Below are 24,646 nucleotides of genomic sequence, written 5' to 3' on the forward strand. Positions count from 1 at the left end.
TTCCGTAAGTCATTTTTCAAACTTTTCACTTCAAAGCATAAATATTAAAATAATATTATTTTATAAATTTAATATTAATATGATATTTTAGTATCACTTTAATAAAAATATTAATTATTAACATATTTAAAATATATTTATTAATATTTTTAATAATATAATATAATAATAATATTATTACAATAATATACTCAATTATATTATAATAATATATTATACTATTATATTCTTATTTTAATAATATATAATAATTTATTAATAAAATTTATATTATTTCTTAATTTCTTAAAAATAATATTATTGAATTATTAATAATGAATACTTTTATTTATGTATTTAATATTAATATAATAGTCTAATAATATTATAAAAATTCCTTAAAATATATTTATTAATAATTTTGAAATATAATATAATATTTTTATTTTATAAAAGATATTCAATATAATTTATCATATTTTTATTTTAATAGAATATACTAGAGTTAATATTTTTATTTATAAAATTATAGAAATAATATTTTAATAATAATATCGGCATAAATAGTATTAAATAAATTATTCTAATATTTTTAAAATAATAATATTAATTTTTATAATAAATAATATTATTTATTATATTTTATATTTGCAATAAATAATTTCTAAAAATTTTATCAACTAGTGAAAAATGATTTACACATCTTTCAAACACCATAAAACATTTTCTAAAAAATATTTTTCATAAGATGTAATTCATTTGACGAAAAATGTTTTCTGAAAAATATTTTCAGTTAAACAAACGACCCCGAACATCTTTTCTCAAATTGGTAACTAAATATTTTTATTTAATAGACAATTAACATTTTCTGTTTATTATACAAGAAAGGTGGAGTAACAGCAATACAATTGACAACATATTTTCGTAATTTGCAGTATATTTCTTGTAAACAAAAACATAAATAGAAGGAAAGTAAACAAGTGTCCTGAAATAATCAAATAATATAAGAAGAAACATAAAGATGATAGTCCATAATAACGATAATGGTGATGATTTTGATGCGGATGTTTCGCTTTTGCTGCTTCTCTCCTTGAGTCCTTGTATTTGTCAGGAGAGAGCAGCCTTTTCCCCTGCTTTCTTTTTTTGCTTTTTTACCTTGCCTTTCATTTTTATTCTTTCTTTCCAACGACTTGAACTATGTATATTGTACAGGTAAATGAGCCTTGAGAGTAAGGAAACAGGCTTCCACCCCCCATTAAACAAAAACAAAGTAAAAGAACAAACTACATATAGTACTTATATATATATATGGTGTTCTGGATTCTTTCTCTCTCCTTTGAAAGGACTTTTACCAGAGGTAGGCTTGGTTTTAATTATTTTTGGAAGGTTTGTCTACAACTTTAATTTTTAGCCTTGGTGGTCAGGTTCAGGCCAGAAAGAAGAGTACTTCAACCATTCAGCCTCGTGTGGGTTCGTGATTGGTGACTCCTGCCAAAAAAATATCAAAACCAAACTTAGGGTTAGGGTTCCACCTATAAACAACAAACGAAGAAGCTGCCTTTTTTGTCCACTCCACAACCGACTAATCTCATGACGCAACGTATGATAAAACGCCTTTCATGCTGCTACTAAGTGCATGAGTGCTGTTGATGTTGCAGCTAAATTTTATAATTCGTTATATAATTATTTTTAAGATATTTTATAAGTTCATGATTTTACGTATGTTGATGAATTTTATTACTGCATATTTATGTCTTATATAATGCATGATATAATTCGACTGTTTTCTTATAACTTTTAAAATAATTAGGTTTCTTTCTTTTTCATTCTCTGCTCTTTATAACAACATACATTCAAAGATAAACCAAAGGACAAGGGAAAGTAGTATATTTATTTTGGAGGCTATACGGTTTCACATTCTTCAATAAATTGATGTACTTTAATTATAGGAATTCTTTTTCTTTATTATATATAATTATATGATTTCATATTAAATATAAAAGAATTCTTTAATGCTTTAGCTGTATTAAGCCAATCTTAATTTTATATGCTTAAGAAGAAGATATGAAAAAAAGATAGCCTTAACGTATTGATTTCTACTGAATCTTAAGAAAGTGGAAAAGGAAACTTAAGCTATTGTTGATGTCAAAAAGCAGATAGTTATGTTTAATTTTCTACGAAGAAAAGCTATGCACTCACTTTAAACCCATTTTATTTATAGTATGATAGCTACCTTCATTTCTTTAAGAATGCTGAATGCCAAGTATTTAATTCTGATTCAAAACGAAAAAAAGAAAAAGAAAAGAACTATGAGTTCTATCTTTCTTGTTCCTTAAGAATAATGTAGCTGAAGAATTTAGGTTTTTACTTTTACATTTCTTGTTATCTTTTTTTTAATTAATTAATTATTTATATTTCACCTTGCTTAGTTGGTAGTATGACAAACAAGGGTCTAATAGTTGATACTCACTTCTTTGATATCAGTTGAAGTGCAGCCCATTATTAGTTCTTCCAAACCTGTTGCAGACCTTCCTCCCAGTTTATGATTTTGCTGCTAATGCATTTATTCAATTCAACAAATTATAAGTAAACGATCAAAATAATTTCTCCATCTAAATCATATGTTTTCACAAGAACTGAAATGTTTAAAAACACTTCATTGTTCCAGAATCAAGATCTTAAATGAAGAATGTATGATCGAGTCACGCTTCATCTTAATAAGAGCTGTAGTTAATACATAAGTTCAGCATGATCACGATAGAAAAAACTGGGATTTGAGAAAAAGAAAGGTAATACCACTAAAAATTGTGGTTTCTCGAGAGAAAAGTTATTGATTGCACTATTAATGGTGGATCATTCTATGGGGAGAAATAATTAATGGAGTAATGAAGATGATGATGATATGTATTACCTGGAAACTTTCGTTTGGAAGCAATATTCTGGAGACATGAAAGGAGTCCTCATCAAGGATGATGGAGGTGTGGTGGAGGGGAGGTGGCGAGATGATTGTGGAAATTGGATGTGAAGGCCTGCTAATATGGAACGCCGTCGTAGGAATCTGCTGCTGCTGGTGGTGATGATGAAAAAGATGATGATCATGGACCATATGATCTGTCTCCCGGTGATGCTCCGGTATCCCTTGAGTCGGTGTTTTCCTTGCTGCCGAAGCTTCTCCAATCCCCACCTGCAATAGACGAACCCCCCACCATAAAATTACAGTTTGCTAGCTAGTCCATTTTCAAACACAAAACATATTCCAACGTCGCTTTAATTCCTTTTTCGATAGTTTTACTCTCATTTCCAAATAATTGTCCTACTGTTGAGTGAAAAAAAAGGGAATAGTTAGCTCAGAAAGATAGTCAAGTGAGGACCATATAGATTTTTGTTCTTTATACGACGTATATACAAGCAACCTTAAAACTTTAAGATTTATTCCTTCAAATTTTATTTTATGTAAGATAAGCAAACTTTGATGTTTGAACTTTAATATGCTTTCATGAAAATATTGGATTTATTCATAAAACTTACAAGGTACAAACGGCAATGTCATTTTATGCTTCGATTTGGTGGTTGTAGAAGAGAGAACGCATTGAATATAAATGATGGAAGAATATACCTCGTCGAAGTTTTTACTAAACGGAGAGAAACTGAGAAGTTGATCAGGTTTCAAGTGTTGGATATCCAAGGCACCGGCTAGGCTTGATAAAGCAACCGCGGCGGCAACCCCGGCTCCCGAAACTTCCTCTCTAAGAGGGATTAATTGTTCCTTTGAGGAACAATTTCGAACGCCGCTATCTCGCCGGTTGTTGGGGTCGAAGACAACAACCTTGGTTCCTTCAACAGCTGCTGCAGCAGTTCGATCAGACCAGTTGCACTGCCTCGGTTGAGTCTGATAAAATATCTTGGACACCACAAACTCCCCTTCCTTCTCTTCCTCGTGTTGACCCAGATGATATTGGTGCATGACCCAATTAGTCTTTTCGGGTTTTCGGTTCTTCCCAAAATTTGTGTAGAGAACCAGGATTTTCTTGCAACCTTTTTGTTTGCCACTCACCATGACCGGCCTTGTCTTGCCGGTTTTGTGCCACCTTGTTTCTCCACCTTGCAAGTCACATTCAGTTTGAATTTTCCTTCTTTTTCTTGTCCCGGTGGTATAAGCCTTTGATGGTCTATGGAAGAAATGCCTGCTTAATCCATCTCTGGTCACACCTGCAAGAAATAAATAGAAAACATTAGCCAAAAATCGAAATTAGGTTCACTTAGGTGCAACAAACCAGAATTCATGGGGGTTGACAATATGGTAAGACCTAATAACATTGAATAATAATGGAGGAAAATTTCAAACAAGATAAAGTTGAAGGATTTTAAGACAACCTGGGAGTTTCTCAGGATGGGTGTAACAAATTCCATCTTCTCCTTCAATTGTTGGGATGAACTCATCAATCAAATTGTGAGACCTCTTGTCTTTAGCTTCCACTTTTGCTTCCAGGTGTTCTATCAGTTCTTGATCTATTGGATCAAATTTCACTCCCGCTGGTAGACCTAACCAGTTCTGCAACATTTTTTCATTATTCAGTTCAAATTAAAGCACAAAAAATAATAATAAAGGGAAGACTAAACAAAATAAAGAGAAAAAGAAGAAATCTTTAATCTTATACTCTTCGAATATAGTTATGTTTTCCATTAAAGAAACAACTTGACCATCCAAAAAAAAAACCCTTGATTAGAATACATGTATATTTCTGGTATTTTTAACCCTTGATTCTTCTCTTGTCAAACTCTTGCTGTTGAAGCCCAGAATATTATGAGATGAATCCGTACCGGTTTTCCTTCGAGTTTGTAACCGCAACCGGGACAGTGCATGGATCCACACAGCTGATGCTCTTCGAGTTTTGCATCGATGAGATCGGAGCTGCTGATGGAGCTCAGATTACTCTTATTCATTGCTTCTTGTTATTCTCCCCCCCCCCCTTTCGTTTCTGTCGATAGATGCTACCTTCGTTGCCTCAAACTCTTGAAATCTTCAATGAAATAACCAACCTTGTATAGCAGCCGGCTACTCATATCCCAGTTAGCTTCTCTATATAACACAAACCATAACCCCGTTTTAAATCTGATATCCCTGGGGGGGGGGGAGAAAAAAGGCAAAGGGCATAAACTGAAGAATTTGATAAATATGTATATGTATGAGTCCTAGTTTTCCTCAACCGATGTAATATCCATAGTAAAAGAACGCATCAAAGAGGGGGAAGAAGCAGAAGAACATACCAAAAGCCTCTATATGAACTCAGCAAGGGGGAAAAGAAGAAGAAGAAGAATCCGTATGTCATATATATATATATATAAGTACACGTGTTTATTATCCTCGGTGCTATCTTTGTGAGAAACTATTATCTAAACTAATCACCCAAAAAAAGAAAAAATTATGCAAAACCCAGATGAGAAATCTGCTCCAAAAGAAGAAAACTCTATTTTTTTTCTCACGAGGAAGAAGTACTGGCACTAACAACGAAAAGGAAAGAGTACTTAGAGGGGGAGAGAGCGAGAGAAGAAAAGAGGAAAAATATAACAGTGAGATTTAGATATAAACCTTCTTTAACCATATAGAAGTCACCAGAAATTCCTCACTTATCTTTACCTTAACTGAAGCCTCCAAGTGGGAAAAAAGAAAGTTGGCCTTCATAAACTCAACACACTGGCTTTAAAGCCTTCGCAAATTCAAGTACAACTCATGTGGCTAGGCGGTTCAAGAGAGAGAAGCAAAGAAAACATGGCAAAAGTAACATACACATACACATACACATACACATACACATACACATACACATACACATACACATACACATACACATACACATACACATACACATACACATACACATACACATACACATACACATACACATACACATACACATACACATACACATACACATACACATACACATACACATACACATACACATACACATACACATACACATACACATACACATACACATACACATACACATACACATACACATACACATACACATACACATACACACATACACATACACATACACATACACATACACATACACATACACATACACATACACATACACATACACATACACATACACATACACATACACATACACATACACATACATATACATACACATACACATACACATACACATACACATACACATACACATACACATACACATACACACATACACATACACATACACATACACATACACATACACATACACATACACATACACATACACATACACATACACATACACATACACATACACATACACATACACACATACACATACACATACACATACACATACACATACACATACACATACACATACACATACACATACACATACACATACACATACACATACACATACACACATACACATACACATACACATACACATACACATACACATACACATACACATACACATACACATACACATACACATACACATACACATACACATACACATACACATACACATACACATACACATACACATACACATACACATACACATACACATACACATACACATACACATACACATACACATACACATACACATACACATACACATACACATACACATACACATACACATACACATACACATACACATACACATACACATACACATACACATACACATACACATACACATACACATACACATACACATACACATACACATACACATACACATACACATACACATACACATACACATACACATACACATACACATACACATACACATACACATACACATACACATACACATACACATACACATACACATACACATACACATACACATACACATACACACATACACATACACATACACATACACATACACATACACATACACATACACATACACATACACATACATACACATACACATACACATACACATACACATACACATACACATACATACACATACACATACACATACACATACACATACACATACACATACATACACATACACATACACATACACATACACATACACATACACATACACATACACATACACATACACATACACATACACATACACATACACATACACATACACATACACATACACATACACATACACATACACATACACATACACATACACATACACATACACATACACATACACATACACATACACATACACATACACATACACATACACATACACATACACATACACATACACATACACATACACATACACATACACATACACATACACATACACATACACATACACATACACATACACATACACATACACATACACATACACATACACATACACATACACATACACATACACATACACATACACATACACATACACATACACATACACATACACATACACATACACATACACATACACATACACATACACATACACATACACACACATACACATACACATACACATACACATACACATACACATACACATACACATACACATACACATACACATACACATACACATACACATACACATACACATACACATACACATACACATACACATACACATACACATACACATACACATACACATACACATACACATACACATACACATACACATACACATACACATACACATACACATACACATACACATACATATACATACACATACACATACACATACACATACACATACACATACACATACACATACACATACACATACATACACATACACATACACATACACATACACATACACATACACATACACATACACATACACATACACATACACATACACATACACATACACATACACATACACATACACATACACATACACATACACATACACATACACATACACATACACATACACATACACATACACATACACATACACATACACATACACATACACATACACATACATACACATACACATACACATACACATACACATACACATACACATACACATACACATACACATACACATACACATACACATACACATACACATACATACACATACACATACACATACACATACACATACACATACACATACACATACACATACACATACACATACACATACACATACACATACACATACACATACACATACACATACACATACACATACACATACACATACACATACACATACACATACACATACACATACACATACACATACACATACACATACACATACACATACACATACACATACACATACACATACACATACACATACACATACACATACACATACACATACACATACACATACACATACACATACACATACACATACACATACACATACACATACACATACACATACACATACACATACACATACACATACACATACACATACACATACACATACATAAAAGAAAAATACAACCAGTTGTCTGTATTTTCTTTCTGGGTTAATGTCTCCCACACCTTTGTTTTAGAGGGCTTGACTGCTAAAGCGAAAAAGAGAAGAAACGGCCTTCACAGCTGCGGTACACATACAAAAGCATGGCAACCCAATCTGTACTATAACTAAAATATATAATCTTTCTTTTTTTATTTCAATTTTTTTTTAAAAAAAAGCTTATCAGATATGTAGACCTTTAAGCATGATATTCAAATTAAATCCATTGGCTAAGTTCTTGAATGGTTTATATAAAAAGTCATGAACTGAGAAATTCTCCCAGGCTACAAGATAAACAGAAAATACTAAACGTGGCAGTAGCAGAGTTTGAGTAATGAAGACGATATCTGAGGGGAAATTACAGTTCTTTGTTTAGTTTTTTTGCCATAGATTATGGATGTGGAAAGGGAAAGTTTTTAATTTCTTTTCTTTTTTTTTCTTTTTTTTTAGAAGGAGAGAAAGATGGAGAGATTATGGAAAAGGGGAAAAATGACAAGAACTCACATGGGCTTCGAGAGGGAGTGCTGCTGATCATGATTCTTTTGCCATGAATGTTGCAGAAAGAGAGATGCAAAGAGAATAGAAGAATTACGGGGTTGCTTGATATACAAGGCAAATGAACAGTATAGTAGATGGACCACCACTCCTTTTTATATTACCCCCGTATTTTATATACGAAAATAATTTAATCTTCCAATGGAAGAACTTGGGGTAAATTTTTACTCGTCTTGAAATAAATAGTTAAACTGTTTAAATAAGTCATAATTGGTATTTAATTATCTTTGTTTCTTCTATTAAAAAAATTATCTTTGTTATAAACATTAAAATTTCAAATAATGAACTCTAAAAAAATGTAGGGAAAAATATAAGATATCAGAAGTCACTAAATCATATTTAAACAATTGATTTGAATATTTAAAAATAAAAAAGTAAAATATCATTAAAATTTTAAATTATTATAAATGATCATCGTAATATTATGATAATTAAATATAAAAGTTAATGATTATTTTATAATAATTTAATAAATGTAATAATATTTAAATAATAATAATTTAATAATCTTTCTTTAAAAATGATTTAAAACACCAAAATGAACTTGGTATTGCAGTGAAAGACAGTTCGTTGTCAAGTAGTAGCAGATTTGGCAACTACATCTTTAACTTTCCCGAGGAAAATCTAAAGTGGGAAGTTTTACGGTGCGGCAGGCTTAAAAACGATTAAAATAAGGCGTTATCGATTTTGTTATCATTTAAATAATCAAATCGATAAAATTTACCTAAACTTTTCAGGTAATTACCTAAAATACTATGTTAATCCGGTCATTTTTTAAGCCTAATAATGTTTCCGGTATTTTTTTCGAAAATTCGGTAAAAAACACCCAATAATAACAAAACCGGTAGCGCCTAATAATGTTTCCGGTAATTTTTATCGGTTTTATTATTTAACACAATAACAAAACCGGTAACATTTATTTTAACCGTTTTTAATCTGCTGTACCGAAACTATCCCAAAGGGCAAACACTCGCACAAATAAATATAGTCCAAGTCAGGAAAATTTTGATGAGAATGATGAAGGAAGAAGCGGTTGCCATGATTGCTCCTTTCCCTTGCCTAATTTCTTCATTAATTATTATTGCAAGAATTGTGTAATTACATTGGACAGGGAAGAATATAATTCAACTTGCGAGCAACCTTTGATTGGGTTTCTCTTTTTGTCCCAAAGAGAATCAGATTGCTGCTCTTCAGATTATCCAATAACTTCGAGTTTCGACTTCATTTACATCACACCAAAAAAGGCAGACTTAAAGTATAATTCATGTATGAGAATATCTCCTACATGAGAATAATGGCTTTTATATTAGAAAATAATGCTTAATCAAAGTCAACTATGTCCTCTTTTAAAGTTATGAAGCAGAAAACATTTGCTTGTGTGTAAGAGTCAATTATATTAAAGTTTTTAGTGCATTTCTCATTGGCATTAACAAAATATCAATGAGAATGAAAGCACAAAAGTTTTGGGCTGGTACACACAATTTAGGCCACCAGTTCGATTGCTACGCTCGTCAAATATCACTTGTTGTTGGCCCATAATTCGCGTGCTATGTCAAAAGAAATTAAAGAAAAAGACACGTCGGTGCAGGGATAGAGCCATTAACGAAGGACCATGGGGGCCCTATGACTTATTTGCTCCTTTGGGCTTTTCGGTTTGAAAACTAGCACTTGTGATTTTTACTTATTCTACACGAAAAACAATGATTTGTTCTACTCAAAAAGGGAATTTAATTAAATACAAATATATATATAATTTTAATTATATTAAAATTATTGTAATTATAAGATATCATTTAAATATTTTTAAAAAATAATTATTGTAATTATAAATCTTTTAAAATATATATAAGATATAATTTAGTTTAAACTAGACATCTTACAAAATTCTAATTAGAGTCGAATTAGGATTTTAAAAATTTATATAAATACATAAGAAAAATTAACTTTAATTAAGTGGAGGTCGTGACATTGTTGTTGTGAATCGAGAATCAACATCATTTAAATGCGATCATATTTTTTTATAATATCTCTACATTTTCAAAAAATTCAAAGGTAATATTTCATCTTTTTACGTCTTATTTCATTACAAGTTCATAAATTTATTAATATCATTGAATTATTTTTTCTATTGCGTTACGGAACGAGTAATTAAATAATAATTAATATTTTCTAAACGATAAATGCTAACTCCATATTTTTACTAATAAAAGGATGATTTAGACCGATCTCTATAGATCTATTTAACACTCGGAACCTAATTGATTTAGTCCTTGTAAAAGTGGAACCTTGAAATTATTTTAAGTCGACGTAAAATACCCTCTGAAGTAAAAATAAAACAATAATTAGGTAAAAATAATACCGAGAAGGAAATGAATCAAACGCAATAATTTGTAAAATATATTGAAATAAGATTAACCTGCACTTCCACCCCACGTCATATAAAAATTAAAAAAATATATAAAATAAAAAGTTATTTCCATGCAAAACAAGACCAATAAAGATGTGGTCGGCCGTAATCCAACGTGCGCCACAATTCAGGTATTGGACTATCCAACCCAACACCCGATCCAAACAACGACCCGTCAGTGCAAACCGTTATTTCTAGATCATACTTGTCTGTGTTTGTGCTATATAATGCCAAACTTTGAAGGAAAGAAAGCTCATCCAGAATTTCATATTTAGTCAAAAGGATTTCACTGTAGATATGGATTTCTCTTGTAATAAGAACTCGTCTCGATATTGATTTGATTGGATTTCTTGTCGCTCCGTCGTCTTTCCCTTCTCTTTTGAATCGTAATAGCAATAAGAATAATATTTTATATTGTTATTTTAATAAGAAGAATATATCCAACTTTTCAGTGCCATCGAGTGCTGGAATCTTGAGTTTGAGAAAGTTCACTACGGTTAGTTTCTGTACGATTACCGTTACCGTCGTTCGAACAGGAATCCCGGTTCGATACGTAGAGTGATGGATTCCTGTAACTCGGCTACTTCGCCTGAGATTTCAAAGCCTAAGGTCGTTAACGGTCCAGGTGGTTATGTTCTTGACGATGTTCCTCACTTGTCGGATTATATTCCTGATCTTCCTGTAAGTTTTTTTTTCATCATTCTACGTATAATTGTACGTATCTTTGCTTTTCCTTTTGATTCTGTTTTCGTCGTTTCTCCGCTACCGGTAAAAAGGATTAAAGAGAAAAAGTAATGCGTTACCTTTTTCCTTTAACAGACTTATCCCAATCCGTTGCAAGACAATCCGGCATATTCCGTTGTTAAGTAAGTCCCATTTTCTTGCTCTTTCATACAGAATTTACTTGTTATATAAATTTTCAAATATGGTAATTTTGATAAATTAGTATTAAATAGGACCTACTTTCCTGTTTTACTAGGCAATACTTTGTCCATATAGATGACACTGTTCCTCAAAAGGTTAGCCCTCCTGAGTCCTTTGATTTCACACACACATGAAAAGTGCCTAAGACTTTGTTTCAAGTTCTGTTTTCTGTTTATAGATTGTTGTTCACAAGGATACTCCCAGAGGAATACATTTCCGACGAGCCGGCCCGCGTCAAAGGGTAAGTATTTAATGTTTTATGATCGAGATTTGAACGAAGAGACACTGGATTTATATGGATGCATTGGACGTTTGATAGGTGTATTTTAACTCCAATGAAGTTCAAGCCTGTATTGTTACTTGCGGTGGACTCTGCCCCGGACTCAACACTGTGATTAGAGAGATAGTATGCGGTTTATACCACATGTATGGTGTGACGAAAGTAGTAGGGATAGATGTAAGTGATCGTTTATTACCTCTAGTTTATTGTCCTTTATGGAGTTTAACTAAAACATATAAGCTGGTACATTAGCAATTATTGAGTTCAATGTTTTTGTAGGGAGGATACAGGGGATTTTATTCTAAAAATACTGTGCACTTGAATCCCAAGGTTGTTAATGATATCCATAAACGAGGTGAACAATCCTTGGAACATCACGAGGTGGGCATGATACCCCGAAGATTGTCGACAGCATTCAAGATCGTGGCATTAATCAGGTCTGTATAGAAGTCTATGATGTTTCTGATTGTTCTAAATCTAACGGACTTGATGGTTTGTGGTAACTCAGGTTTACATTATTGGAGGAGATGGAACCCAGAGAGGTGCATCTGTTATATTTGAGGTGATTTCTTTAACATAATATACACAGATTGTTTTGCTATGTGAATTTGTGCATATTAAAAAAGATTCCACACTTGACAGGAAATTAGGAGGCGTGGTCTCAAAGTTTCAATTGCTGGAATCCCTAAAACCATTGACAATGACATCCCGGTAATCCTCTTAGATTTGTCTATAATGTTGATATACTGTTATGAATTGCAACCTGCTTTATTTGGTTACTTGAAACTTCATTCTTTTCCGTGCATTACAGGTTATTGACAAGTCCTTTGGCTTTGACACTGCCGTTGAGGAAGCTGAACGTGCCATTAATGCTGCTCATGTTGAAGCTGAGAGTATCGAAAATGGTATCGGTCTTGTGAAGTTGATGGGTCGTTATAGTGGTAAGTTTCTCTTTTGGTCTTTCTTTGAAGTGCTAATTCTGCATTTCAAGAAGTGAGAGAGTTGCAACCTTATCAGGAGATGATACATGTTCACTTTTCCTATCGTAATGCATTCATGCTCCGACATATGTGCAGGTTTTATTGCGATGTATGCTACTCTTGCTAGCCGAGATGTGTATTGTTGCTTGATACCAGAGTCGCCCTTTTATCTGGAAGGACCCGGAGGACTTTTCGAGTACATTGAAGGACGGCTCAAAGAAAACGGGCATATGGTTATCGTGATAGCAGAGGGTGCTGGACAGGAGCTGCTTTCTGAGAGCATGGAATCAATGACATTGAAAGATGCTTCAGGAAACAAGCTTCTCAAGGATGTTGGGTTATGGATATCACAAAAGATCAAGGTTTTCCATATGGATTTAAATCAAACAACAATTCACTGACTTTTTATGGTGTATGCTATGGAACATTTTGATGTTACATTCATATTAGCTGTCATTTCCAGGAATACTTTTCAAAACAAGGGAAGATACCCATAAACCTCAAATATATAGGTTAGTGGAATAAACTATTAAGCAGAGGTGTTTATGAGTTAATGTAGCTAGTTCTTATGTTGAGCAGTGTACTCTGTTTTCTGGCAGATCCTACTTACATGATTCGTGCCATTCCAAGCAATGCCTCTGATAATGTTTACTGCACACTTCTTGCTCAAAGTGCTGTTCATGGAGCGATGGCAGGATACACCGGCTTTACAAGTGGTCTTGTCAATGGCAGGCAGACATACATACCATTCAATGTGAGTGCATCTGATCACGGTTACTGTCAGTCACAAGCTGCTATCTTCATTTGCATTGTTTCTAACACTTCTTGGATAAACTGATGACAAAAAGATTGACATTGAGGAGAAGTTGTTGAGATGGTTGGACTAGATTATTTTTCTGAGGGACATAAAATTTGCCATGATTTTCTTTTTTCCACAGAGAATTATAGAGAAACAGAACAAGGTTGTGATTACGGATAGGATGTGGGCGAGGCTTCTGTCTTCGACAAATCAACCAACCTTTTGGAGCCCTAAAGTTGCCGTTGGATACGAAGGCAATGAAGAAGAAGAACCGACCGAATTGTTGGACCATGAAATTTGTGGCGAGGAGGCTCCTCATTTCTATTGAGGCCGGTAGTAGAGTATGGTAGCAGGCTTTGATAAGTAGGAAATAAACAAACTCTTTAAATATATGATTATAAATGTAACAATTGTTCTTTTACTGTGAATCCTAAATTACAATTTGATTCCTTCAACCTGATGAAATAACCCATTATGCCATGGGAAGTTTTATTTTATTCATTTTTCTGTTGATGCAATCCTATATTCAATTTTTCATTCTTATTTTTGATGCCAACATAAATCATTTTCTTCATTGTATTATTGACAAATACCTGAATTCAAAATTACTTTTTTTTATATTTTAATCAAATTAATTTTAGTTATAATTCTTAAATTTTAGTCTAAATATTTTTTTATTAAACTGTGGTCAGTTTTGGGAATAATAATCCATAATTTGGTTTGTGCAATTTTAATCTAAATCTAAATAAATATAACAATGATATTTAAAACTTACATGGATTAATTATAATCCAATTAGAATATAAAGATTACATTTATAACATAGATATAATATAAATATTAATAATTTGAGCAGATTTAATAAAATAATAATAATAATTTAAATTTATTTAACTCAAATCCAAAAATTAATCAAATTAAAAGTTATATCTAAATAACTTTAAATAATCTTAATACAACCAGATCCATGAAAATCAACTAACAATCCAGAAAATCAAATATAATTAAAATTCAAAATTAGTAAAAAAATTTAAAACCCAAATATTGCCCATTAACTTAATACAAATTTACACAATCAATCGGTTATAAACCCAAAAACAACAATTTTAGCGGAAAAGGGTGATTTTGCGATTCAAATACAGATCCAAATTGGAAGAAGTAAGAAAAGAGATGGGGATCAAATTCATATTGATGGTGAACAAGCAACGACAGACTCGCCTCGCCCAATATGTCACAACCGCGACCTTGAGGGCGAGTCCAACATCCAACAGCATACATGTGTGCGCACCAAAGCACTCCCAGATCCAGATGCATCAGGCGACGTATCCAGTCTGCCCCAAAATGCACCAAGGGATTTGCCAAGCCCGCGCCAGAATTGGATAAGACCGAGCACAACATGACTCGGGCCCTCTCCAAAGCCAAGATCGACCATCTCTAAGAAAAGGGACAAAGCCACCATCCTTGTGCAAGTAGGATTCAACATTTAGACTTAACTAAAGTAGGGATGTACTTTCAGTTAGAGTATAAATAGACATATTCATTAACTCTTAGGGGATTCTCATTATAAAAGGGATTTTCTCACCGCCATTGTATTCATTTATTATTTCTCTTGGAAATAAGACTAACCTGGCTTTCAAGCCAAATACTCTCGTACATCTCTTATTTCCGTTCACACTCTTTTTGTTCTTACTTTCGCAACAAGTTAAGGAACCAAATTTAGGTTTCAAGTATGCCTTAGCGCCAAGCAACCAAGCAAAACGACTAAGGGTTGCATGGACCAGCTAGCCAACATTCTAGCCCCGTGTCAAGTGGTATCAGAGCCAAGATCGTGACTAGAAGAGATGGCTATACAACATGGTGAGACAACAGTATCTGAGGGCCTCGAAACTCGCAACGAGAGAATAAGCGAGGAACGTTGAAGGACATGCTTGCATCATTCCAAGGTAAGATCACCAGACTTGAGGACTCTGTGAGAGAGACCAATGAGGTTTTGGATCTGTTACAATACATTGATCTCGAGAAGTTGGGATCACTAGATCTCAAGAATCTTGAAGCCTTGGAGAACATCCAAGAGGATGTGCAAGCGACACTCAATGGATTCGATACGAAGAGTTCTCAACAAGAAGATGTTGTTGAAGCCCAAATCCTAGCTCTAATACAAGAGGTCAAATAACTTAAGAATAAGGGTTTCGGCACCAAATTCGAAAACCTGAAGAAGGAGATCAAGCAACTCAAGACCGAGATGGTCTTGTGCAAGGTTGTCGTGGCTGGCAATATATTGACTAGCACCCCAAGGGTCTAGCCGAAGTCTCTAAACCAGAAAAGTTTAAAGGGACCAGATCGGCCAAATACGTGAAAAACTTTGTGTGACATGGACCAATACTTCCGAGCCATGTGCATCGAGAATGATACTGAAAAGGTAAACATTGTTTCTGTTTACTTAAAGGATTTAGCACTCTTATGGTGGCGATGTAAGTGTACCAAGATGAAACGAGATAGCACCACCATGGGAACCTGGGCGGAGTTCCAAATTGAAATCAAAGAACAATTTTACCCTCATCATGCCAAGAACGAGGCACGATCAAAACTAAGGCATCTTAGGCATGAAGGCCCACTGAGGGAGCACGTTCGACAATTTGTCTAGTTAAGCCTTCAAGTCCCAAGTCTAAATGAAGAGGACGGGTTCTTCACCTTCATGGATGGGCTGAAGCCATGGGCGAAGAATGAGCTAGAACGTCGAGGTGTCAAGGATATCGCCAAAGCCTTGACTATCGCTGAGTCCCTCATAGAACTTGGGGTTCGAAAGTATGACTCCTCCAAATCAAAATATAAAGCCAAAGGTGGAGATGAGGAGAAGTCATCCAAAGGAAAATCAGACAAAGAACCGAGTGGTCCTAGAAAGCCATCAAATAGCAAAACCCAACAAGGGGAAAAGAGAGAAAAACAACCCATATAGTGCTACAATTGTAAGGGTTGGGGACACTTAGCTAGGGAGTTCCCTCAAAAGAACCAACTTTCTGCCATTGAAGAAACCGATGAGGAGGCAGAAGAAGAAGGAGAAGCTGAGACTCTTAAACTTGGATCAATCATCAGTACCATGGAAGTCAATAAGGGTTGAAAGAAAAAATGACTAATGTTCGTGGACATCTCCATAATGGGGCAGAAACTAAGTGCACTTGTGGACACCGACGCCTCAGAACTATTCATGTCCAACTAAGTCACAAGTAAACTCGCCCTGCACATAGATAGGGGCAAGTGGCTTCATCAAAACCGTGAATGCCAAAGAAGTTTCAATCACAAGAATCTCCAAAGGAGTTGAACTCAACATCAGAAGTTAGACCTGTAAAGAAGTCATCAAAGTAATTCCCCTTGATGATTTAATTTGATATTTGGGGTTAAGTTTTCTCGATAAAATCAATACTTTCGCAATCCCCTTTGCTGACTATCTATGTATCTTGGACCCAAAGCGTCAATGCATTGTCCTAGTTAATCGAGGACCTGGAGTAGGGGCCAAAGTCCTATATTCAATACAATTTTCCAAAGTCATGCACAAGAAAGAGCCAACCTTTCTGGCAACACTAGTAAGCGAGACACAAATTGCAACCGAAGATGTCCCACGGGAAGTAGGATAACTATTGACTGAATTCAAAGACATAATACCTCCTAAACTGCCCAAGATGTTACTGCCAAAAAATGAAGTGGACCATGAGATAAAACTTCTGCCAAACACATAATCACCTGCCAAAGCACCCTATCGAATGGCTCCACCAGAATTATAAGAGTTACGTAGACAATTGAAGGAGCTCCTCGATGCAGGTTACATCAGGCCTTCCCAGGCACCCTATGGAGCACCAATATTGTTTCAAAAGAAACATGATGAAACACTTCGAATGTGCATAGATTACCGAGCCCTAAATAAGCTCACCGTGAAAAACAAGTATCCAATCCCCCTCATTGCAGACTTATTTCATCAACTTGACAACACAAGGTGGTTCACCAAGCTAGATTTGAGGTCAGGATACTACCAAGTTAGAATTGTCAAAAGAGATGAACCAAAGACAACATGTGTCACACGTTACAGCTCTTAGGAACTCCTCGTGATGCCTTTTGGCCTTACAAACGCCCTCGTAACTTTTTGCACCCTCATGAATAAGGTATTACAATATTTTCTTGATCAATTTGTTGTTGTCTACTTGGATGACATCGTGATATATACCAAGCACTGGAAGAACATGTCCAATACATGAGGCAAGTGTTCTAAGTCTTACGAGATAACGAGTTATACGTCAAAGAAGAGAAGTGCTCGTTTGCCCAAAAGAAAATCCCCTTCCTAGGCCACATCATAGAAGATGGTATGATCCAAATGGATAAGGATAAGATCTGAGTCATTAAATATTGGAAACCCCCAACCAAGGTAATCGAACTAAGATCCTTTTTAGGAGTTGCCAATTATTACCGAAGATTTGTCAAAGACTACTCCATGATCACCACACCCTTAACTGAACTACTTAAGAAAGACAAGCCATGGGTTTAGGAACAAAAATGCCAAGAGGCCTTTGACAAGATCAAACTCCTTCTAACGAGCGAGCCAGTGTTGTGCCTGCCAAACTACAACAAACCTTTCAAGATTCACACCGACACATCCGATGTTGCCATCAAGGAGTCCTTATGCAAGATGGACACCCAATTGCCTATGAAAGCTAAAAACTCAATGAGACTAAAAAAATATACTCAGCCCATGAAAAAGAGATGATTGCCATAATACACTGCTTACGCCTATCGAGAAACTACGTACTTGGATCAAAATTCATAGTGTTCACCGACAACATCGCGAACAGCTACTTCCTGGCCCAAAAGAAGTTATCCCCCAAACAAACTCGTTGGCAAGAATTACTTGCCGAATTTGATTTCACCATGGAACACAAGTCAGGAAAAGTAAATTGTCTCACCGATGCCTTAAGCCGAAGGTACAACATCGAAGTCATTAGATCACCGAAGGGACAAATGTTAGAATGCATAAAGGAAAGGCTATCACATGATCCAGAAGCCAAATCATTTATCGAATACGCCAAAGAAGGCAAATCTAGAAGATTCTAGCTTGAGAGAGATCTACTACATGCTTGTGGGCACCACATCTATGTTCCCAAGTATGGAAAGATGCGTAAGGAACTCCTTATGGAATGCCACGATTCTAAGTGGGCAGGACATCCTGAGACCCATCGAACAATGGCCTTGCTAAACGAACATTACTACTGGCCGCACATGAACGAATACGTAGAGGCCTATGTGAAAACATGGCTTGTGTGCGAACAAGATAATATGGAAATGAAAAATCCAGCAGGATTGCTACAACCTTTTCCCATTCATGAACGACCATGGGAAAGCATCTCAATGGACTTCATCGTCGGACTCCCACACTCAGATGGACAATCAAGCATCATGGTGGTAGTTGATAGATTCTCCAAGTATGGAACATTCATCCCCGCGTCTGAAGTATTCCCAATCAAGGAAGCAGCACGCTTGTTCCTTAAACTTATGGTAAAATATTGGGGCATTGCAAAGACTATCATCAACGACCGAGACACCCAATTCACGGGCAGGTTTTAGATCGAGATATTCAAATTGATGGGGACAAGCCTGAACTTTTCAACTACGTTCCACCCACAAACTGATGGGCAAATCAAAATAGTCAATGACCTCCTAGAAATTTATCTGAGGTACTACGTAAGTGTTACACAACGCGACTGGCCAAAGCTTCTGGACGTGGCAGAATTTTCCTACAACTTGCAAAAGAGTAAAGCCACCAACCAAAGCCTGTTCGAGATTGTAAACGGACAACAACCGCTTACACCCAACATGGTTATAGTTGGGTACCAAGGACCCAATCCATCAGCGTATCAATTTGCCAAGGAATGGCAAGACAACCTTGAGTTAGCCCGAGCCTGCCTAGATAAAGTATGAAAACGTACCAAGAAGTGGGCAAATGAAAATCGAAGGGACGTAAATTTCCAAGAAGAATACCTAGTCTTTGCCAAACTCATAAACATCTTACACAACCAAGACAATCATAAAGGGTTAAGTTAGACTTGCCACAAACCATCAGGGTTCACCCTGTGTTACACGTGAGCCTACCCACTCCCATCAGGATGTACTTTTAGTTAGAGTAGAAGTAGACTTAGTCATTAACTTTTAGGGGATTCTCATTATAAAAGGGGCCTCCCCACCCTCATTGTATTCATTCATTCTTTCTCTTGGAAATAAGACTAACCCGACTTTCTCAAGGCTGTCTTAGCGCCCAACAACCGAGCAAAGCGACTAAGGGTCGCACGGACCAGCTAGCCAACAGTCTAGCCCCGTGTCAAATACTACGAATGGCTCACCCTCAAAAAACGTCGTGCACTCGAAGGCAAGATCGTCCGCAAGCGCTTAGCCCGCAACGAGCAGCAGGTTCTTCTTCTCCCCCTTCCTCCCGTTCGTTCATTCCATAAATTGCAGCTCCACAATATGAAAGGATGGAATTGCTTCTAATCTAATAAACATCAAATTGAGATATTTGATTAAATTCTCTGTAATTTTACTTTCTAGTTTCTTTTCCATCTGAACTTCCGTACATTCTAAGTTGAATCAGAATAAATTTTATCTGCTTGCGATTTGAACTTTGTAATCTAGAATTTCATGATTTCAAGTTCAGTATGCTTGCTGCTTGAGAATTATGCCTTATCCTAATTCATTTTCAATCATCATTTTGCTTTATGAAATGAATTTAAAGTATTCAAAGAACTGCGATTTTTTCATATACCTAATTTATATGTTTCTTTGTTTAAATTGTGACAGTGTTCATTTATTGAGCATCGGAATTACAAAATTATATATAGACGATACGCTTCTCTGTTTTTCTTAGTTGGAATTGACAACGATGAAGTAAGTTTTTAGCTGCAATGCTGCATTGCCTAGAGACCGATAAGTCCGATAGAGGCATGCTCGATATTTATAAGCTTTTTCATATATTTAGAGGATTATATTTCGAATCCAATGTTCGACCATCCATAAACGCGAATATGCTTGAATAATGTTCGATATAGCTAAACTTTTTCATACAATTTGAGCTTTATGTTTCATATCCAATGTTCAACCGTGTATAAGTGGATGCTTGAATAATGGAGTTTGGATAACATAGTTTCCAATACAAACCAAGATTCAAATTCAAACTTACGTGTTTTTTTAATATGAACCAAGGCTTAAATTCAAGCTTATGTTTCAGGTCTGCATATTGCTCCCTGCTCGTATTTTTCTGTCTTGCCTTGTCTTCGATGTGGTAGAATGAGCTTGCATATTTACCAACTATTCCTGATCAGGTTTTGCAGATGCCCATTATGAGGGTGGCCCTCTCAACCAAGTTTGCTTCATATGTATACACCAGGATTCGGACCCCTGACATTGCTTAAGGAATCTAGTGTCTCACCTACTAGACCAACTGGTTGTTGGTAGTATATTCTATTACTTTAAACAGTTAATTTAATAGGTAGAAAAATGATTAAATTTTTTCGAAAAATAGTTCATTGTTTTGTTAATAAAAGACCTTAATTACGACTAAAATAATAAAAAACAAATATAGGCATGAATTATGATATGTAACTTGATTTTGAATAATACATTTTAAAAAAATAATAAAATATTATGTTATCGTTCGATTGAGATTGGAGGCAGTGGCAAATTCAAAAAAAAATATAAACTAGACCAATATATACATAATAAAATTTTTATCTAAAATAATCTATATAGTATTATTTTTTAAAATTTAAAATATAATAACAATTATATATATATGGATTAAATCTAGAAAAAATATTAAATGGATCAATATATTTTTCTAACATAATTCATACATGTTTTTATTTAGGGTAAACTAACTATTTGGTCACCAGTCTATTACTTAATTTATGTTTTGGTCACTCAACTAATTATTTTTTCAAAATCATAGCTAACCTTACATTTTAGTTCTATTTTGATCACTCGCCATTAAAAAATTTAAAGATGTTAAAATGACATTTTTAATTATTTTTTAATCATGATATGCCATTATCTTATTATGACACTTTAACATCACTGCTAAATTTTTAAAGATGAGTGACCAAAACATAAATTAAGTGTGATTTAAAATAAATAATAATTATATGACCAAAACAGATAGTAAATAATTTATCAGTGACCCAATAAGAAATTTACCTTTTTTGGGCATAAGGGGGTCATTACCTAGACAAGCCTAGGTTTGGATCCGCCCATGATTGGAGAAGACTAAAAGTTAAAGAATATTTGGCAAATTGAAAAATAAGATTTGTAAAAAAAATAGAGACATATATGATTAGATTTAATTCAAAATTAAATGAATTAACGGGAGATGGAGAAAGGGATGAGAAATTGAGAACTTTATGAAATTGAAAAAAAAATGTAGGCTTTAATAATAAAGGTAGAAATTGAGATTGAAAAAATATAGGGGCCTTAATTCTAAAGGTATAATTGAGATTGAAAAAAATAGGGACATCAATTATAAAGGCAGAAAATGAGATTGAAAAAAAACTTAAGAGCCTCAATTATAAAGTTAAAAAAGTGGGATTGAAAAACTAGGGGACTCAATTATAAAGGTAGAAATTGAGATTAGAGAAAGTTTGGGGCATCAATTGTAAAGGTAGTAAAGGTGGAGATTGAAAAACTTAAGGGCCTCAATTATAAAGTTAAGTGGGATTAAAAAATTAGGGGTCCTAATTATAAAGGTAAAAAAAGATGGAAAAAAATTAGAGACTTCAGTTATAAAGATAAAAAGTGAGATTAAATAAAATTAGGACCTCAATAATAAAGGTAAAAATAAGATTAAAAACTAAAAGACGTAATTATAGAGATGAAAAAATGGAGACTCTAATTACAAAGATAAAAAAGAGGGGACTCTAATTACAAAGATAAAAAAGCGGGGACTCTAATTACAAAGACGTCATAACCATTTTTTTGTAAAACAATTATTTATTATTTTTTAAAAAAACAATTATGACTTTAATTTGAAAAATTGGTGATTTTGGATTGATTTGAATTAAATTGAAAAGGAGCCGCCATCGACCTTTGGGTTAGGTAGGAAATTTAAAGATCCTAAATAGCAAAAAAACACAAACCTAAGGGATTAAAATAATAGAAGACAAAAAGTTAAAAGGCTAAAAAGTAAATACAATAAAACAGAATCCAAATCATAAATGCCAAATAATACAAGCACTGGAAATAAAATAAACTCATAAGTAAAAATAGGGACTAAAATACAATGAAAATAAAATACGCATGCATAATTCAAATTTTAACCCCAAAATACACACAGTGACCAAAATAAAAGTTTCATAAATAAATAGTACAATGTCTAAACTTTACAAAATATTAACAATAACCAGCCCAGTGACCAATATGTAAACTTTACAAAATATTGGGCTTGAAGTACAAAACAAATAAAATACACTAAGCCCTTAAACAAACTTACAAAACACGGGACCCTTACAGTGTAACTAAACCATAGGCTAACCAGTGACTAAAATACAATGTATACAAATATCACAGCCAAATTAGAAAATTCACGCAAATGGTAAAATACAAAGAAATAAGGACTAAAATATAAACAAGGAAAATACAGATGCCCAGAATAAAATATCATGAAATTTCATTAATGGCTACAACGAGATGTTACAAACCAGGAGGGACCTAAACTATGATTTACCCCCCCAAACCTTGAAGAAACACGCGTAAGTTTACAAAGCCACAGGGATTAAAAGTGTAGTTATCCCATAAATCAAAAACACAGATGGGGTTGGGGAGGCAAAACGATTGCGTTTTGTGTGAGTTATATACCACATTTAAAGGTTTTAACTAAATCCTAAATCATTTTCCTTCCCCCTCTCAGTTAGTCGCCTCTTGCTCTCCCTCTCTCTATTTTTGATTCCTCGCCGAAGAGAACAAATACACCCCGACCACCGTGACTCGGTGGCCACGGGGACCCCAAATACCCCAAAAGCCTCTCTATTTAGCCTAAAGAAACACCCCAACCTCCTAAAAACCCGAGACATTCACCCTTGGAAAACCCAGATTTGAGGAAGCCAGAGGGTTTTACCTTCGATAGTGAGTCCTTCTCGTTCCGGTAAGGCTACAGCAACCAGATCCCTTTGGGATTAGGTAAAAGCTTTCTTTTTTTTTTTGGCTTTTTCA

At 34.5% G+C, this 24,646-nt stretch overlaps 1 protein-coding gene and 1 pseudogene across 6 annotated transcripts; one reads left to right on the plus strand and one right to left on the minus strand.

The window, feature by feature from the left end:
• Window positions 1–1,070: 1,070 nt before the first annotated feature.
• LOC120207339 (NAC domain-containing protein 75-like) lies at window positions 1,071–22,603 on the minus strand. Of its 6 annotated transcripts, XM_039206813.1 has the most exons (8): window positions 22,593–22,603; window positions 5,618–5,622; window positions 4,801–5,101; window positions 4,354–4,531; window positions 3,596–4,188; window positions 2,891–3,163; window positions 2,450–2,533; window positions 1,071–1,467 (listed from the first exon to the last, which is right to left on the minus strand). In XM_039206813.1, exons 3-8 carry the CDS (start codon window positions 4,921–4,923, stop codon window positions 1,387–1,389), a joined length of 1,332 nt encoding a protein of 443 aa, XP_039062744.1. In that variant the 5' UTR covers window positions 4,924–5,101; window positions 5,618–5,622; window positions 22,593–22,603; the 3' UTR covers window positions 1,071–1,386. The 6 variants fall into 6 exon arrangements, with proteins under 6 accessions (XP_039062744.1, XP_039062746.1, XP_039062743.1 ...); XM_039206815.1 differs by lacking the exons at window positions 5,618–5,622; window positions 22,593–22,603 and adding an exon at window positions 8,973–9,119 and having other exon boundaries at window positions 4,801–5,059; XM_039206812.1 differs by lacking the exons at window positions 5,618–5,622; window positions 22,593–22,603 and adding an exon at window positions 8,973–9,119.
• On the plus strand, window positions 11,806–14,759 carry LOC120207338 (annotated as a pseudogene).
• Window positions 22,604–24,646: the final 2,043 nt, after the last annotated feature.

The sequence above is a fragment of the Hibiscus syriacus genome, unplaced genomic scaffold, assembly GCF_006381635.1.
Source record: "Hibiscus syriacus cultivar Baekdansim isolate YM2019G1 unplaced genomic scaffold, ASM638163v2 tig00014445_pilon, whole genome shotgun sequence".
Taxonomy (NCBI): Eukaryota; Viridiplantae; Streptophyta; class Magnoliopsida; order Malvales; family Malvaceae; genus Hibiscus; species Hibiscus syriacus.

Coding starts and splice junctions, on each gene's coding strand:
- LOC120207339 (XM_039206813.1), bottom strand. CDS start 4,923: ATGAATAAGAGTAATCTGAGCTCCATCAGCAGCTCCGATCTCATCGAT. Junction 4,532..4,800: donor ACAAACTCGAAGGAAAACCG/GTACGGATTCAT, acceptor AAAATGTTGCAG/AACTGGTTAGGTCTACCAGC. Junction 4,189..4,353: donor CCATCCTGAGAAACTCCCAG/GTTGTCTTAAAA, acceptor TATTTCTTGCAG/GTGTGACCAGAGATGGATTA.